This window comes from Thamnophis elegans, chromosome 11, assembly GCF_009769535.1.
Source record: "Thamnophis elegans isolate rThaEle1 chromosome 11, rThaEle1.pri, whole genome shotgun sequence".
Classification (NCBI taxonomy): Eukaryota; Metazoa; Chordata; class Lepidosauria; order Squamata; family Colubridae; genus Thamnophis; species Thamnophis elegans.
In genome coordinates, this window is record NC_045551.1 from 28,606,570 (window position 1) to 28,624,309 (window position 17,740).

A 17,740-nucleotide genomic window follows, 5' to 3' on the forward strand; every position below is an offset into this window, starting at 1 on the left:
CCTAGTGTATGATACATAATGTCACACGATCAGTTGTTTGGGAACAGATAATTAGTTCATTTTTGTTTGGAAGAAATGAAATTGTGACAGGATGCCATTAAACCATTACTTATAGACCAAAGACTGTTTTTATGATGCATCAGAATTTACTGAGCTTGTGTCATCTATTCAGGATAGTATAACTTATCAAGGCAGATAAACACATTCAGGAGACTTGTGTGTGTTTGTGTGTGTGTGTGTGTGTATTCTTTTTACAACCCTGTAATCCCTTGCTCCGGAGTGGAGTCAAGGCGACTGAATGGAGCTGATTGTTTATTAGCTGGATGTCCTTCCTGTCACCTAACTTTAAACTCTCAACCTTCCAAGTAGGAGGCGATCATCTTCACCTCTAGGCCACCACATCACTACATACATATTAAATGAAATAATGATGAAATGTATTTTAGGAACTGTCAACTTAAAACCAAGAACAAAAAAAATGCCATTATACAAATGTGTAAAGATACAGAATTCAATCCTCATTTGATTCAAATTAATAAATTAATTCAATAAATTGAATCAATTCAGGGGAAAAAGTGCTTTGTGTAAAATCCTGTCCCAAGCCCCAATTGGGTTTGAAACTTTCAAAATCAATTTGGAAGTCTATATTTTATTTCTACATTTCAAAAGAAATTCCAATTGCCTTCTGAATATCCTTCAAATGTCAAGAATAAAAGATGGTTTAGAAGTACCCCAAAAGTAAACCAATTCAATTATTTTAGAACTCATATATTGCATCTTATAATCCTAAACGCAAAACACATAATTATTATTTAAGACTTGCATGTCCAACTGTCTTATGGACACAATTCTGGGTGGCTCACAAAAATACCAATAAACCCCCAAAAGAAATAATAAAACCCAGCACATAAATATGTAATATTTTTATTTTTATGATATACAAGAATTCGGAATGTATTTTGCTTTGTTCATACATCATTCAAGTAAAGCAACAATATTTGGTCCATAAAAGGATATGGAAATTCATAGCATCTCTAAAAATGTTCCATGAATTTAGCATTTCTGTAGGATGGATCTTCCAATGGTATTGATGGACAGAGGCGCAAGCCATTCATTTTGCATTGTTGCTGTGATAGTATTTGCAGATATTTTTTTTTGCCAGACCTTCTTCATCCAGGTATTTTTCACTACTATAAGGATAAGGAAATGTTTTGGACATTCCTAGTTCTCTGCAATAGTTCTTTAGTCATATTTTTTATACTTTTTGTTATATAATTCTGGTATTTTGAACAAGTAGCTGTGTGACTTTCCCACTAAGAAATATATGCTTTAAAGGCAGCCATTCCACATAGCCCCTATCATGTCAATTTGCTTTTCCAAATCCATGAGTTTTCCTTCCATGAGACATGGTACTGCAGCACATTCCACAAAGAGGCTTTTGGGACTTAAGACATTCCTGAATGCATGGTATGAAAAATATATGATCACAAGGACTTCATACCTGCACAGGACATATAAACATATCCAGGCACACTGCATAAGTGAGGCACTTAAAGTAAGTAGACTGTTTCTTAACTCATCAGCCCAACCTAAATTAACAGCAAACTCCAAAATGAAGTTTAACTATTATATTTGAAATATCCAAAGACTGAACATATATCTTTACCATTAAAATGCAAATTTTAATACAATAACAAATTATTCTTTTTTTGAATATTTTTATTTTTTCATTTTCATACACTCACATGTATACTGTGCATAGCCAACACCATACAGTATTAAACAATAATTGCAGCAATTACTCTTGTCAACAATACCCCAGAAAATAGAAACCCAATATACTTCTTCCACTCTCCATACACCTCTTTCTTCCACCCCCTCCAATTTTCTATCTCCCTCCCTCTACCCTACTTCCCCTCCCCCTCTACCACTCCTCTCTCCAGATCCACTCCCCCCCTTCCTTCTCCCCTTCCCTCCCACCCTCTCTCCCATCCCTCTCTGCCCATCTTTCTTCTTTCCCACTCCTCCTCCCCTTGGTGTATTTCCACTATATGTCAATGTACTTGGCTTATCCTATTTTTAAAGAGAGATTAAAGAAAAACAGTATACATGTGAAGTCACATTACATTGAGATCTAACACATCGTATCTAACCTAATATATATCCCTCCCTCCCCCCTGACCCCCCCACCTCCTCCCCCCCCGACTGCCCAGAACCCGTACACGGTATAGATTTTTAACAAACACAGTCTAAAGTATATTGAGGGGGGAAAAAGAAATAAAAAAAGTTAATAACATCTCTACATTGATCTTAGCTTCTTCTTGCTAAGCTAACTTTGAACAATTTAAATCATTCCTGATCTTAAGCATAGGCTATCTGGAATTTCTTAGTCCCGTTATTTGTTTTGTATATAGTCAATCCATTTTTTCCAGTCTCGTTTATATCTCTCATTTAAGTGATCTTTAAGATATGCTGATATTTTAGCCATCTCGGCTAAATAAAAATTTTCAAATAAAAATTTATGCAGATTTATGCAGAGATCAGTTTACGATCTAGCTCAAAATAATCTCACCAAACTTTCCCTTCTAGTAGGATTTAAGCAGTGTGGATCATTCCACATATTCAAATAGTAATTTACACAAGAATCAATTTGCATTCTGTCTCAAAATAATCTCACCAAGCTTTCCCTTCTAATAGAGTTTAAACAATGTAGATCATTCTGCGTGAATTTTACCCTCGTCCCTTGCTTCTCTGATATTTACCACTACTTCCTGTAGTCACTCCAAATAATCTTTCTTAACCTTATTTTCGGATAATAATTTACACAAGAGTCAGTTTGCCTTTTAACTCGAAATAATCTGATCAGGCTTTCGCTACCTCTCCACCTACCCCGCGTTACCCAGCTCCCTTCCTCCCAAACCAAAGTTCAGTGAAGTTACCATCTCCACTCTCTTCACTTTAAAGTCCTGGACAATTTAAATTAAAGTTCAAACATATAAGTCCCGTGAAATATGTGTTCAGCATCCGCTCCACGCAGTTCAGTCCCAATATCACACCACCAGTATCCAATTCCGCTTTTTCTACCGGAGAGAGACCGCAAACCCCCATTCAATCCACAACTTTGACAAATATTTTGGAATGTCTAATAGGAAAACATCGTAGTCTAGAGACTGAATGTCTTGCAAATTGTTGGGTCTAGACAGGATTACCGTATCTTAAACCAGACAAATATTTTGAAGACATAGTTAATTCCTCGATCTCCGCTCTTCTGCTTCTCCGGAAGGGGGAGAGCTACACCCTCCGTCTTGCAACCATGTGGTCTGCTGCTTGCCTTCTCCTTCGCCTTGTCTTTCCTCTTTTCCGAGTGAGTCAGGAAGTCCCGCCTTCAAAGTCTTATAGTAGAAATCTCGAGCTTCCGAAACAGAATTGAGACGAAATCTTTGATTCTCAAATGTGACCGTGATGCCAGCTGGCGATTCCCATTTATACTGTATCTGGTGGTTTCTAAGCTCTTCAGTTAGGAAAGTATAGTCTCTTCTTGCTTTTAACATCTGGGATGGTATTTCTTTGAAGACAATCAAATCCTGCCCATCAACTCGCAACCTATTATTGTAAAACTTTTGTGTGATCGCATTTCTGGATTCTTTTGTGGAGAAATATATGATTATGTCCCTCGGGAGCTGTCGCTGTTCTGCTACCAACGAATTCTGGCGATAGATTTTTCGAATCTGCCAATCAAAATTAAATCCCGGGCTTCCCACCGCATGGCTGAAGGCCTCAACAAAAGTCTGTTTCAAATTCTCTCGCTCCTTTTCGCGCAATCCTCTGACTCTTATTGCAAATGCCTTCCTGTTAAAATTTATCATAACGAGCTGTTCTTGAGTATCTCTAATTTTTTGTTGTAGTGTTTGGATGTTAGTAGTCAAATTAGAGTTAGCCTCCTCCAAGCTTTCCAATTTATTCTCCATTTCAGCGGTGTAATCTGTCAGAGCAGACATGGCTTCAAACGTATCCGCCTTCATTTGGGCAATCTTAATCTCTAGATTATCATATAACTCCAATACAAATTCTTTAATTTCCTGTTTAAAGTCATTAAGCATTTGAGAAAGAAATTCCTGTGTTAAGAAATCCCCAGTAGAGGGCGTAGGAGACAAGGGCAGCGATTTTGTAGCAGATTCTTTAAGCACATTCGTAGAAAGACGCTTCGGCTTTGACCTGGGAGCCATTATAAGTAAAAGCTAAAGATAAACAAATAAACAGCGTTCTCGCTCCCCTCAATTTCCAAAAAAAAAATTCTTTATAGATTTTGGGTAGTTAATGAGGAATAGTCTCCAGGAAGGTAGAGCCGGCTAAGTACATCCCCTATCAGTCACCAACGGAGAAAAATCGCCATTTTGTAGCACGTTTGAACAAAGAAGCCTCTAGGACAAACGAGGCTGGTGTTTAAGATAGTAATAAAAGTAAAACCTCTCAGGGGTGGGACCCGCTCGTATTAATCATAAATAACTTCAAACAACTTTGCTTTGTCCTGAGGGGGGAGTCTCCTGTCTGGAGCTGCAAAAAAGGCAGCTGAGAAGAACTGGCTGGAGATAAGAGCTCAGCTAACGCTGGATCTAATCTCCGTCCACAGCCAAAAAAAAAAAAAGGCTGTGAACTACGAATAGACCCTAGCCACTGAGCTTCTCCCTGCCCCTTTCTTGCCAAAAAGTGGTGATATCTTTGATCTTATTTAGATATACAGACCAGATCTCTGAGAGGAGCTCCGTTGAGCCCCTTTCGGCGACAGACTCCACCCCCGGAAGTCTGACTGTAAATTTTTATAGTAAGTCGCTGTCAAACCATCTGTACCTGGTGCCTTCCCTGACTTTAACTGCTTAATTACCTGTAAAATTTCCCCCGAGGTTATTGGTTGGTTCAATTTTTGCCTGTGCTCTTCTTTAACTAAGGGTATTTTACCTTTGTCTAAGTATTTGTCTATATCTAAACCATTAATTTTATCCCTCTTATACAACTCTGTAAAAAATTTCCGAAATACCTTTTGAATCTCATCCTGTTGAAACACCTCCTTCCCTCTGTAAGTCAGTTTAGATATATTTCGAGTTTTCCTTTTTTTTCCTAATCTGATAAGCTAACTATCTGCCAGGTTTATTTGTGTTACAAAAAGTATTGTGTTTAGCGTATAACAAACTAGTGGCTACCTGGTCGGAGATCAACATGTCAAATTGAGATTTTAATATGGTGATTGCTTCCTTAACCTTTGTATCGCCTGGATTCATTGTTAACTCCAGCTCTTTCCTCTTAATTTCCTCTTCCAATTCTGTTCGTTTTACCCCTTGTTTATGTCTATGTGATTTATTTATATTTATCAGTACTCCTCTCATATACGCTTTGCTTGCATCCCATACGAATTCCATAGGTGTACCCTTATTCATATTAAAAACAAAGTATTCGGTTAACAATTTTTTACAATCATTGATATACTTTTCATATCTAAATAAGTTTTCATTCAATCTCCAAGACCTTCTTGCCTGTACCACCCTTCCCAATTCCATCCAAACTGAGTTATGATCCGAAAGGACCCTAGCCGCAATCTTTGTCTTCTTCACCCTAGAAAGTAAATAATTAGTGATTAGTATGAAATCAATCCTAGAAAGGGATTGATGTCTATCAGAAAAGAAAGTGAAATCATATTCCTCTGTGTTTCTTTCTTGCCAAATATCTCTCAGTTCAAAGTCATCCATCATATCAAAAAAGGATTTAGGTAGCTTTGCTCGCATCTTGGTGTTTTGGCGAGAAATCTTCTTATCTCTCTTAGTGTCTATAACCCCATTCCAGTCACTCAGTAGTATACAAGACCTATAGTCCCACTGTACTAATTTGGCATGAAGATTTCTATAGAATCCGTCTTGCTGTTGATTAGGGGCATAAATTCCCAAAAGTAATGTCTTTTTCCCTTCTAGGATTAGATCTAACGCGATGTATCTTCCAAAGGGATCTGCTTCAATTAATTCAGCTTTCATATCTTTTCTTAAGTATACAACTATACCATTTTTCTTTTCCATAGCAGAAGCTACAAAATGTTGACCAAGTTTTGAATTAATCAGATATTTTTGATCAGTTGATTTGATATGAGTTTCTTGCAAACAAATTATGTCATTCTTGAACTGTTTAAGATAGTGAAATATTTTCTTTCTCTTCTGTGGAGAATTCAATCCATTGACATTCCATGTTAAAATCTTAGTTGTCATCTCTGGTTACCTGAAGCTTTTTTAGAGCTTCCTGCATGGCCTGTTTAATCTTTGGCCTAGCTCCTCCCACTGCTTCTGTACTTGTTGCTGTAGCTCCTTAATCGATGGCCGGTGATTGTTGAAGTTGTTGCCTTTTAGCTTGTTTCTCCATTCGTCTAGTAATCATACGGCTAGATCTTTGTTCCATAACACCTTGCGCTTCTAGGGGAGAAAGATGCTCCATCTTATCTGGTAGTTGTGTAGTTTGCTGTCTGTCCTGTCCTTCTTGTGGTCTTTCTACAGGTCCAGATGATGCAGGATGTCCAGCCATCAAAATATTATGGTAAAAATCTCGAGCTTTCCATACTGAGTTGAGATGATATCTTTGTCTATCAAATGTAAATATAATACCAAATGGTGCGTCCCATCTGTACTGTATCTGACGGTTTCTAAGTTCTTCGACTAAAAAAGTGTAATCTCTCCTGGCTCTTAGCATTTGAGGTGGTATCTCTTTCAAAACAGTCAGATCGTGACCCCCAATTTGGAGCTTAGTATTATAAGACTCTTGCAATATTGTGTTTCTGAGCTCTCTTGTAGCAAAATATATAACAATGTCTCGAGGAAGCTGCTTCTGCTTTGCAATCCACAAATTAACGCGGTAAATTTTGTCAATTTGCCAGTCAAACTTAGCCCCCGATCTTCCCACCAGACAGTCAAAAGCTTCTGAAAGAATCTGTTTCAAATTCTCCTGTTTCTCTTCACGCAACCCCCTTACTCTTAATGCCAGTTTCATTTGCCTGTATCATAATAATTTCTTTCTCAGCATTTTCAACTTTTTGTTACACCACCTCTGTTTTCGCAGTCAAGTTGGTATTAGCTTCAGTAAGATCCTCTAGACTATCTTCAATTCCAGAAACATGTTCTGTCAATACAGTTACCAGCCCCAGCATATCATCCTTAATCTTAACAACGCTGGCATCAATCTAATCATACAGCTCCTCTTTAAGTTCTTTTATCTCCTCTTTTATCTCCTGTTTTATCTCCTCTTTAAAGACTTTAAGTTTATCTTCCACTTTAATTGTCAGGGTGTTGATAACCTCACTCATTTCCCTCATGAATAATTCTTTCGTTAGCAAATCGCCAGCAGGGGGCATGGAGAGCGGAGGCTGCAACTTTGTACTAGGTATTGGAGATGTGCTTCTGGGGGGGGGGGTTCAAAGTAGGATTTGGTTTTGAAGCCATTCCAAGTTTTATCTTCAAGCAATTAATAAAACTCTACTGGCCCACTGTACAGCTGAGGAAAGAGGTACTGAATCTCCCCCTTTATTTTGGAGTTTTGAGGCTCATTCTAACTTTATAAGAAGTTTCAGTAAATAAGCATCGTAACGAGACAATTCAGCATATTCATCGCCATTTTAAGCTTCTCTATATTAGAGATATATATTAGCAAGATTGATAAAAGACAGTCTTATAAAGTGAAACTAATTAGTAAAAATCTGCTGGCCAGCTATGAGGCAAAGTGATGATTCACTCCCTTCCTTTGAAGTTTTATAGCTGTTCTTCACAAGAAGATTAGAAAGGTAAACATTGTTACGGAGAATTCATCATCGCCATTTTAAAAGCAAAATTAATGAAGGAAGATCTTGTAAAAATGAAGCTAGGATTTAAATAAACAAATGAAGTTCTCGCATACGAACTCTGTTTGTATTAAAATCAAATAGTTCAAATATTGTTCTAAGTGGGAGGATTCTTACTTCGAGCTGCAAAAAGCAGCTGGAGATTCCGGCACGGAGATGATTCTGCTTCGGCTGCCCCCCCTCTCTTCGCAGACAGAAAAACTGCAAAGATCAAAAGGGCACTTTGCCCAGCTGGACCTCTCTCCTTCCCTTCTCTGTTAAGCTGCTACCATCAGCAAGATCCCGCCCAGGAAGTCAATAACAAATAACAAATTATTCTTAAAGCTACCTTTGACCCCATATATTCCTGGAATTATGCATACAGGAATAATAGTGCAAGTTAATCTATAAATAAAAGTGGTTATCATAGTTAAATAAATACATGTGCTTTTGATTATAATCTCACTAAAGAACGAAGCATGTCTTCCTGTTTGATTTATGTCTGAATTTGAAACAAGTTGTTTACTTATTTCACATGTGTCCTGTATTGTAATTCAACACTACTTCCTTTAAAGTTTCTTGCTGACATTTTGATTCTATTCTGTCACTACCTATAAATGTACTTCGCTCATTAGGTAATTAAGTTAATTACTAAGGTGAGAGGCATCTTCAAATATTTAGGGACATTTGCATTATCACACTGCTGCATTAGAATGCAAGTCGCTTAGGCAACTAAAAAATATTATCTTTACTAAGGCCTAAGACATTTTAACTATTATTATCATCATCACCATCAGGGTCTACATTGGATCTGAAAGTCTCTGGAAAAAGAAATTAGGAAACTTAGAATAAAACTGATTTTTCTTAACAGGGAGATGATGAGGCTTTCTATAGAGACTTTGCATTGATTGTGACAAAAATTCTCCTAATACTATTTTATTATAAAAGGGAAAAAATAGTTACATAACTCTGGCTCACTGGATGGACCTATAGAACATGAGAAAATATGTACCAACTTAAATACAGTTGGTATTGTTACTTGAACCTACAAAGGTTTTCCCAGTTCTATCAAATTGCTCTATTAATATGCACTGGTTTACTTAAATAGTTTTTATTAAACAGTTTTCTTCATTTTATATCACAGTTTCAATTTTTACAGAGCTCTGATATCATTATATCTCCTAAGTACATACAAATTGTTTTCCTTGTTCTTCCTCTTTCCTTTTATTCTATACAATGTTACACTATTTGGTTACACACACACACACATATCCCTTTTTGTCACTTCTTAATTTACATCTTTACATTCTTATTCTTTGCTTCTATTCTCTAACCAGTTATACCATGTGTCCCAAATCAGATAATATTCCATTTCTCCTCTTTCTTTTATTTCCATTGTTAGCCTATCCATGTCCGCACATTCTAACACTTTTTTAATCACCATTTCTTCAGAGGGGGTACTATAGTTTTTCCAGTTTTCTGCGTTGTGTTGTTATTATGTGTAATATGATATATTGATTTTTTTACTATAGTTTCCTCTTAATATACCTAATAGGAATAGTTCCGGTTTTGGGTCTATTTATTGTTTAGTAATTTCTCCTAACACTATTTTATTATAAAAGAAAAAAATAACTCTGGCTCATTGGATGGACCTATAGAACATGAGATAACTCTCTCTCTCTCTTTCTCTCTCTCTCTCTCTCTATGAAAAAGGGACAAACAAAAGTATTTTGGTTACTCGACTGATATGAAAACAGTAGAATGAAGAATGCCTTGTCTTTTTTCACTACTATTGTGACATAAAACAAGTTATAGTCACTGTAAAAAGTAGTTGACTGCATAATTCATGGCATATAATGCATCTTTCACATCCATCAACAGGAATATCCAAAACAATGATATCTGAATAGCTAAGTAGTTTAATTATGATTCAAGTTTTGTCATTTGTTGGTTGTTTTGCAAATGACATATGCATGTGACAGATATTAAAAACGTGGACTGAAGAGAAGACAACTATTTTTTCCCCTAGGAAATGAATTTTCCATTACTCTAAACAACCAGTAGCATCCATGAAGAACTGACTAACTCTTTGGAAACTTCTAGTGGCAGGAGACTACTCACTATGTCACAATGTGGCAATGTCACAAATATTAAGAATAAGACAATGAACAAGTCTGTTATAAATTATTTAGGTAGCAGAAGGAAGTAGAACTCATATCAATATGTCCTATGTAAAGTTTCACAAGTAAAATCTTGATTCTAAATATGGCAAAGACTGAGTGGACTGCTCTAACAAATATATATCACTCTATTCCAGCACTGCTTAAATTTTCAATATTTAGCCTTTCCAGGCCACAATCTGCAACATGTCTCTCAGACATTTCACAAAAATAGCCTTATATAAAATCAACTATTATCTAATGGACAACATGCTATGCTTTCATATGACTCCATGATTTAAAAGAGCTTTTTACTCTATCAAAAAGTATGGAAGAAAAGTCAATTAAAAAAATATTGTCAGGGACAGGTTAGGTACAGACCATATCAATTTCTGGGGGATGCAGCTCCAAGGAACAGGTCACTATTTATCACTATGAAAAACAGGCAATTCCTGATGGTTTCATACCATGTGAGGCTTTAGAGACAATGACCAGCATCTTGAATATACCCAGAAGACAATATTGTGGCAAACTTAGTATTTACTTTAACATTTAGTAAATACTTGAGTGCTTACTTATATACTGTAAATACTTATTTTTACATTTATATAAATGTATGTTGTTACACTGGAGTCATTACATTTTTGAGGAAATGTACACAGGATATTTTCAGTGAGTTAGTGTAATTAGATCTCTTGGTCCATTTTTGTTTCTGAGCATTTTACATACCTCTAAGACTTTATAAGCCGCTCTTCCAAATAAAATTTCATTGCAGATGACAAAGCACTCTAAAACCATAATCAAATAAAATTGCACTGTGAAACACAACCTTTAAAAGTTTCAAAATATGCATTAAATCAGAGTTCCTGTATCATTCTATGACATAGTGTGTTGAATCATACTATGAAGAAAAGACCTGTGATTACATATCTTAAGACAGTAAGGCAATTTGTTTTAGCTAAGTCTATTATGTCAAGTTAACTAATATACCAAGGAGAAAAGTATTTAAAGCAGTCATTTTACCAAAAAGAGTTTTCTTTGTATCCGATCTTTTTTGCTCTCTAAATAAACCCAATTCCAAACTTCTTATGCTTTTAAACAACTACCAGTGGGCTTCAAAAATTTCAGCAACGGGTTCTCTGCCCAGTTGCAGGGTAGGCATGGCCATGGTGGGCAGGGCCTAGTCGGCCTGCTGCACCACGGTGGGGTGGGAGTTTTCACCTTCCCCAGGCTCTGGAAGCCCTCTGGAACTTCTGGGAGGCCCGTTTTTCCCTGTCCCAAACCTTTGCATGGTCCCTGCACTTACCTCGCATCCAAAAAGGGCCATGTGGAGACTTCTGGGAGGGGAGGGATGGGAGGGGCCAACCAGGGATGGGATTTGGAGGTTCTCTGAACTTGCCATAACATTAGCGAAGAGTTCTCCCGAAGCCAGGAGAATCCATAGCAGCCCATCACTGTACCAGCTTCATTTATCAAAGTTTTTTCTTAATATGGTTATTATTTAGAGTATGAGAACATAACACAGAAGAGCAGTAAACACAGTATATACAGAATCCCTGTAATTATAGGTAAAGTATAGGTAAAATTCTATGGGGTATGGCAGTCACCTAACTGGATATCCAATTCAGCTATCCAGTGTTACTTTATGCTGATTAATACAGTTTTGATCATCCATCTGACAGAAAGGTGGAGATTCTGTCTAGCCAGCCCTTTGCGCCCTGGTGCTATTCATTTCAATAAATGCACCTAAGAGAGATTCTGTAAAAGTGAAGTTAGAAGGAGAAACCCATCAGAAACAGAAAATCAAGTTTCGGTACAAAGGGAGCCAAGGAGGGACTTGGAAATGACCTGAGAGAGAGACCAGAAGCTTATGGACTTTGAGTTTTTTAAAAATTAAACAATTTATGTTTTTATGGTTAGGTAGATAGATCATAACAAGAAAACTACGATGTAACTTTAGAGAGACATTAAAACATAATTGGACATAGTTGCTGTAAATGATATCAGAAGCCACTTATTTATACCTATATTCTTTTTTAAATATCTTTCCCTTTATCCCTACTTTCTTGTACCTTTTTTTGTCTTCTTGCAATATTAGCTATCTCATATGTATATATACAGAGGAAATGACCCCAGAGGGCGCTTCCTTGAATACCAAAAGCTGTTGCGTCAGCTCGTGGTTCTCTGCGAACAGCAGCGCTTCCTCTGGTTCGCACGCAACTCCTTTACGCCCAGGTGAAGCAGTTCCATTGCCTACGACTTTCCAAGAAATGCGAGCATCTTCCGCCCATCACAACCACCACCACCACCACCACCAATGAGTTCTGAGGGCTCCGACCGGCGGGCAGCCCCTCCCGACCCCTCTTCTTCCTCGGGCCGCTCTTCTCCCCGCCCACTCCAGGGTTCTTGCCGCAGCTGCAGGGAGCCAAACCCCGCCCCTTTCGTCCCCGCGTGCAACCGGCTGACTGGCGAATGAGACTCGGCGTCCTCCCGGCAAGCCCATTGTCTGCATTGAGGCGCCGGCGGGAAGCGCGAGAGGAGCGAAGCCAGCAGCGTCGGCGACCTTGCCCGCGAGACGCGCCCGGGCGCTGACTTACACCCAGAGCAAGCAGAAGCCCCGCAGGAAGAAGCTGCGCTCTGGCGCGATGCGGAGCGCCGACAGCCATTCTGCTGAGAAACGGAACCAAGGAGTAGCCCCGGCTCGGGACCTCTGCAGCTCCTGAAAGGAGAAAGAGGCTAGGCCGCCTCCGAAGACTTCCAAGTTTGCCCTGACAGGAGGACCTTTACTACCTCTCTTCCCCACCTATGGAGACTTTGAGCGCCGTGCGGGCTAAAGTAGGAGCCAGAAGTCCTATGGGCTGCGAGGCGGCAGGGACCGGCGAACCCCAACCCATTTGTTCTTCGGGTCCAGCTAGCCGAGGCTCTCCCGCGCCGCCGGCCTCGGATTCCCCCGCTCATAGACTTGAAGACCTGGAGACCTTGGCTACTGTGGGTGAGTAAGGCTGGCCTTATAGCCAATGAAAAACAAAGAACGCGGGAGTGGAACGTAGTCTAGCCTCCCCCTTCCCAAAGCCCCTTTGCGCGCGCCGCTCCGTGACCACCCACTCGGTTGGCGAGACTTGGCTGACTTGAAAGGGAATTCCCCCCCCCCCCCTTCTTTCCCCTGCGGGTCAAGGAGGGTCGAGGCTTCTCAGTTCAGGAGGCTGCACTCTGTTGAGCAGGTGTGGTGCAAGAGAGTCGTGGGGCGTCCTTTCGGCTTGGAAGTCATGAACTGAGAGTCAAGGCAACAGGAGAGCTTGTTGTCAGTGCTCTTCTTCCCCTGGGCACAGCCCCAAAGGATGTTGCCAGCTGTGCCATCCCTGTGAAAATGCAGTCTCACTCTTCGTTTGGTTTGTCAACTTTCCTATCTCTCCGGCACTCCTGGCAGCAATTGCTTTTTGACATCTAGGTTTTCTTTTGCTTAAGTGTCACTTCTTCCTGTATTTTGATCCAGGTAGGTTCTTGCAACTGGTTTTTATCGGGCAAAGTGGAGTGAGTTTTACTGATGTCAGTTGAAAAGCTAGCAGTTCTCACTGTACTTTCAGAACTTCTAAGCACAATATGAAACAAGTCTGATAATCTCTCTCTTTCTTTATGTAAATAAATGATTCTGATTCCGTCTCTCCGTGTTCGCATAAATTTAAACCAGTTTGTAAACAGTGTGCAGTTCTGTTTATCTGACACTACAAAAAATTGCTGAGTTTTCAGCCTTTAAAGTTTTAATTGTTATGCGCCACCCAGAGTCCCCTTTGGGGGAGATGAGTGGTTATATAAATTGGATTAACAAAAATAATTTACACACCTTTTTATTTTGAGTCCTAGCAATATCCGTGGGGGTTCAGCCCAACACAAGTAGTTACATTAATCATAGCTTTATGCTGTAGAGAATTTAGATGGTTTTCCAAACATTGTATATGAAGTAGTTGTGTTAAGTTATAATACATTCAGAGAGCTTCCAGAATACGTGAAGAATATGGAATACAGGTAGTCCACTACTTAATCATTTGTTTAGTGACCATTTGAAAATGGAAGAAAATGATTTACAATCAGTTTTGCACTTACAATCAATCCTCACACTTAAGAACCATCACAGCATTGTCATGGTCACATGATCAAAATTGGCAGCCAGTTTGAATTTACAAAAGTTGCAGCATCCCAATGTGATCACCCAGCTGACTACTGACAAGCAAAGTCAATGAGGGGGAGTGGGATTCACTTAAGGAATGCATGTTCATTTAGTTGCAGTGATTTGCTTAACAACTGTGGCAAAAAAGTCACTAAAACAGGTGTGTCTCAGTTAAATAACCACCTTTCTTAGCAACACACATTCGGCTCACAATTGCTGTCATAAGTTGAGAACTACCTGTAAATGCTTTTACAAAATGTCCATAAATTCCATCCTAGATCCTGTTAATATTAAACACTGTTTGCAACTGTGGGTGTGTTCTTCCGTTCAGCTGCTCAAGTTTCAATGTGTCTTCAGCACTTAAGCATTGCTCACGTAATAAGCTGGAATATATCCTACATTCCTTTCAAAATGCAGATAATGCATGAAATTTGAAATAGATCTAGTGACAGTAGTAGGTCTTTTATTTGTACATAGCCTTTCCCAACTTTCCTCTCTTGACAGATGTTTACTTGCAATCTGCATAAATAGTGTTAGCAAATTTGGGGTGTAATGAAAAGAGGAAACAGAAAGCATGAAAACGTTGCCATACAACAGTAAATAAATCTAAGGTAAAATATGTACTGGAAAGGCTCTTATGAAAATAAACTTTTTTGTTAAATGCACTGAATCTGCACCCAGATTCAGATGTTTATCAGTTTGGAATTCACTGTTAGAAATTCCATTGTAGACTTCCAGTTATGAATAGAAATGTTTGTATTTATTGGTTATATTTACTGGATATAGTTTGGTGATACATCCAACTTGTTTAGTGTTGATTGATATTTTTGCACATTTGTTATACAAATCAGCCTTATATTAATAACTAATTTGTTTGTCTTGAGAAGGAACATATATACAGGAACATATATACAGGTTTCTAATAATATCAGCATAGAAGGAACTGATTTCTCCATCTCTCCTCTTTCTGCCTACAAAACAATTACCTTACAAATATTTTCATCCATAGTCTAGTATCTTGTAACCCTGATTCAGTTGGAAGTAAGAAATTCTTCTCTTTATGTAGTCAGTTTGAATATGTAAATACCATTGGGTTTTTTTTAGGATAATGCCCTGGACTTGCCTTAATTTGAAGCTGGTTTACATGTGCTGATTTCATCTGCACCTGCTAGTACTGCCTACAAGTGGGTGTAGTGATAGTTATCCATACCTTGGTGATCATAGCTCAGATATGCTAATAGGACTATGACTAATCCTAATCCTAAAGAAGCCAGAGAATGAGAGGGATGTCCTGTTTCTTATTTATTAATGGATTAAATATGTGGCACATGTTAACAATATTTACTAAGCAGCTTCTTAGATGCATGTATACATGGACAGAGAAATAAACAGGAAGACTTAATCTTCAAATTGTAGAATTTTTCTATTCTACTTTATTTTTCTGTATGTTTTCAATGGGGCAAAATGTACCACTGATTCATTTGACAGCTTGTTCATAAATAATTTGTAAAAATTATTGTGGAGTCATATCCTGTTAAAAATGAATCACATTTTTGTTATAGTAATAGAACTCAATTCCAGAATGGGATTCTCCAAAATTGTTTGACTTTATTGAATCCTTACCAATTACTACTTTATATACTGCTTCATAGTGCTCTCGAAGCGGTTTACAGAATCAGCATATTTGCCCTCAATAATCTGGGTCCTCATTTTACGATCATGGAATTTAAGATAACTCCTGGAAAAAAAATACAAAGCTGAGAGATATATATGAAATATATAGCCCCATCTTTATTTTCAGTATTTGATTTCTTGCAAAGTGTTTTGCTAAGTCCCTAAGTAGTTTTATGTTCGTTTTTAAGAACTTAATACTGGGAATCACTTTTGACTCTGTTGTAATATGAACATAAAGTCCACTTTAATGTACAGAAACATGATAAAAGAACAGAAAGATAATAAACACTGGAAGTGATCAAAGTAACATTTCCCAGGCAAACAGTTAAATTTTGTCTCAGTTGAGCTCTGGCCTAGGCTCAGGGTTTTATCTTTGTTGTAGGTGAAACTGAGAACTTCCTTGAAAGAAATATTGTTGGCAGAGGCCTGAAAGTCTATTGAAGGAGACAGAAAGGGTTTTGAAGGAGACAGTGTTTTAAATAATATCAGTGTTTAAATAATATTTGTTGTTGAAATAAAATTAAATTATTTTTCATTGAGTGATATTGTTTGGCACTCCTAATCCAATCACTCATTCTGCCATTTTGGAAATGTCTGACCTTTATAATTTTCAGCGCTTTCAAAGAAAAAGTTGATAATTCCTATTCCTGTTTAAAATATTCATTGCATATTTATTTATATTTATATTTATATTTATATTTATATTTATATTTATATTTATATTTATATTTATATTTATATTTATATTTATATTTATATATATATATATATATATATATATATATATATATATATATATATATATATATATATATATATATCTCAATGGTTAACACATCTGCCTAAGAGGCAATAGAGCACAGTTTCGATTCCCAACAAGGGTGTGGCTAGCTGATGAGAGCTAAATAGCTTGAAATAGATCTATACTAGTCTCCCTTTATTTATTTATCAGCATAAATATAACAAATGTAACAAAAAGGCAACAGTAAAAAATTGGGCTTTCTGTCTGGTCTCTTGTGACGAGCCGATGGACAGAGAATGGAAGCAGTTAGCTTCCTCCCATAATTGGGGCATACCAGGGGTTGTGACACTAAATAAATAAATAAATATATATATATATATATATATATATATATATATATATATATATATATATATATATATATATTTAGTGTCACAACATATATATATATATATATATATATATATATATATATGTATGTATATATATATATATATGTGTGTATATATATATGTGTGTGTGTGTGTATATATATATATATATATATATATATATATATATATATATATATATATATATATTATATATATATATATATATAGTGTCACAACCCTGGTATGCCCCAATATATATAACTATATATATAACTATATAACTATATAACTATAACTATATAACTATATAACACACACACATATACATACATACATACATACATACATACATATATATATATATATATATATATATATATATATATATATATATATATATATATATATAGTGTTTCACTGTGCCATTATTTTTAACACAACATATTTTTAACACAACATATTTTTCTTATATATGTTGTAGCCATTTAACTGTCATTTGAGTGACAATCACTTTTAACAGTTAATGTACAATCCTCAATTCACAGAATGAAATATATATTAATATACATTTGTGCTCTTGATCAAAAAGAATTATATGTAATGCATTTTGGGTGCAGTAATGGTTTTGAGTTTCTTTTAAGAAATTTGTTTCTTTAATTCTATATTGCATATGCCAAGAGTATATTCATTTAATAATTCATATTAGTAATAATTAATTAGTAAATAAATAAAATAAACAAGCAATTAAGTATCCTCCAAGATACTTAATTTATTAAATCAAAG

General features: G+C 36.8%; 1 protein-coding gene and 1 pseudogene across 1 annotated transcript in view; one reads left to right on the forward strand and one right to left on the reverse strand.

Moving 5' to 3' along the window:
• Nucleotides 1-1,034: 1,034 nt before the first annotated feature.
• Nucleotides 1,035-3,243, reverse strand: LOC116515004 (annotated as a pseudogene).
• An 8,858-nt stretch (nucleotides 3,244-12,101) lies between these two features.
• PRKX (protein kinase X-linked) overlaps nucleotides 12,102-17,740 on the forward strand; it is a 66,186-nt gene continuing 60,547 nt past the window's right edge. The window contains exon 1 of the mRNA XM_032226110.1: nucleotides 12,102-12,994. Coding sequence (XP_032082001.1) covers nucleotides 12,808-12,994 — 187 coding nt within the window. The 5' untranslated portion in view covers nucleotides 12,102-12,807. The remainder of the gene's footprint in view (nucleotides 12,995-17,740) is intronic.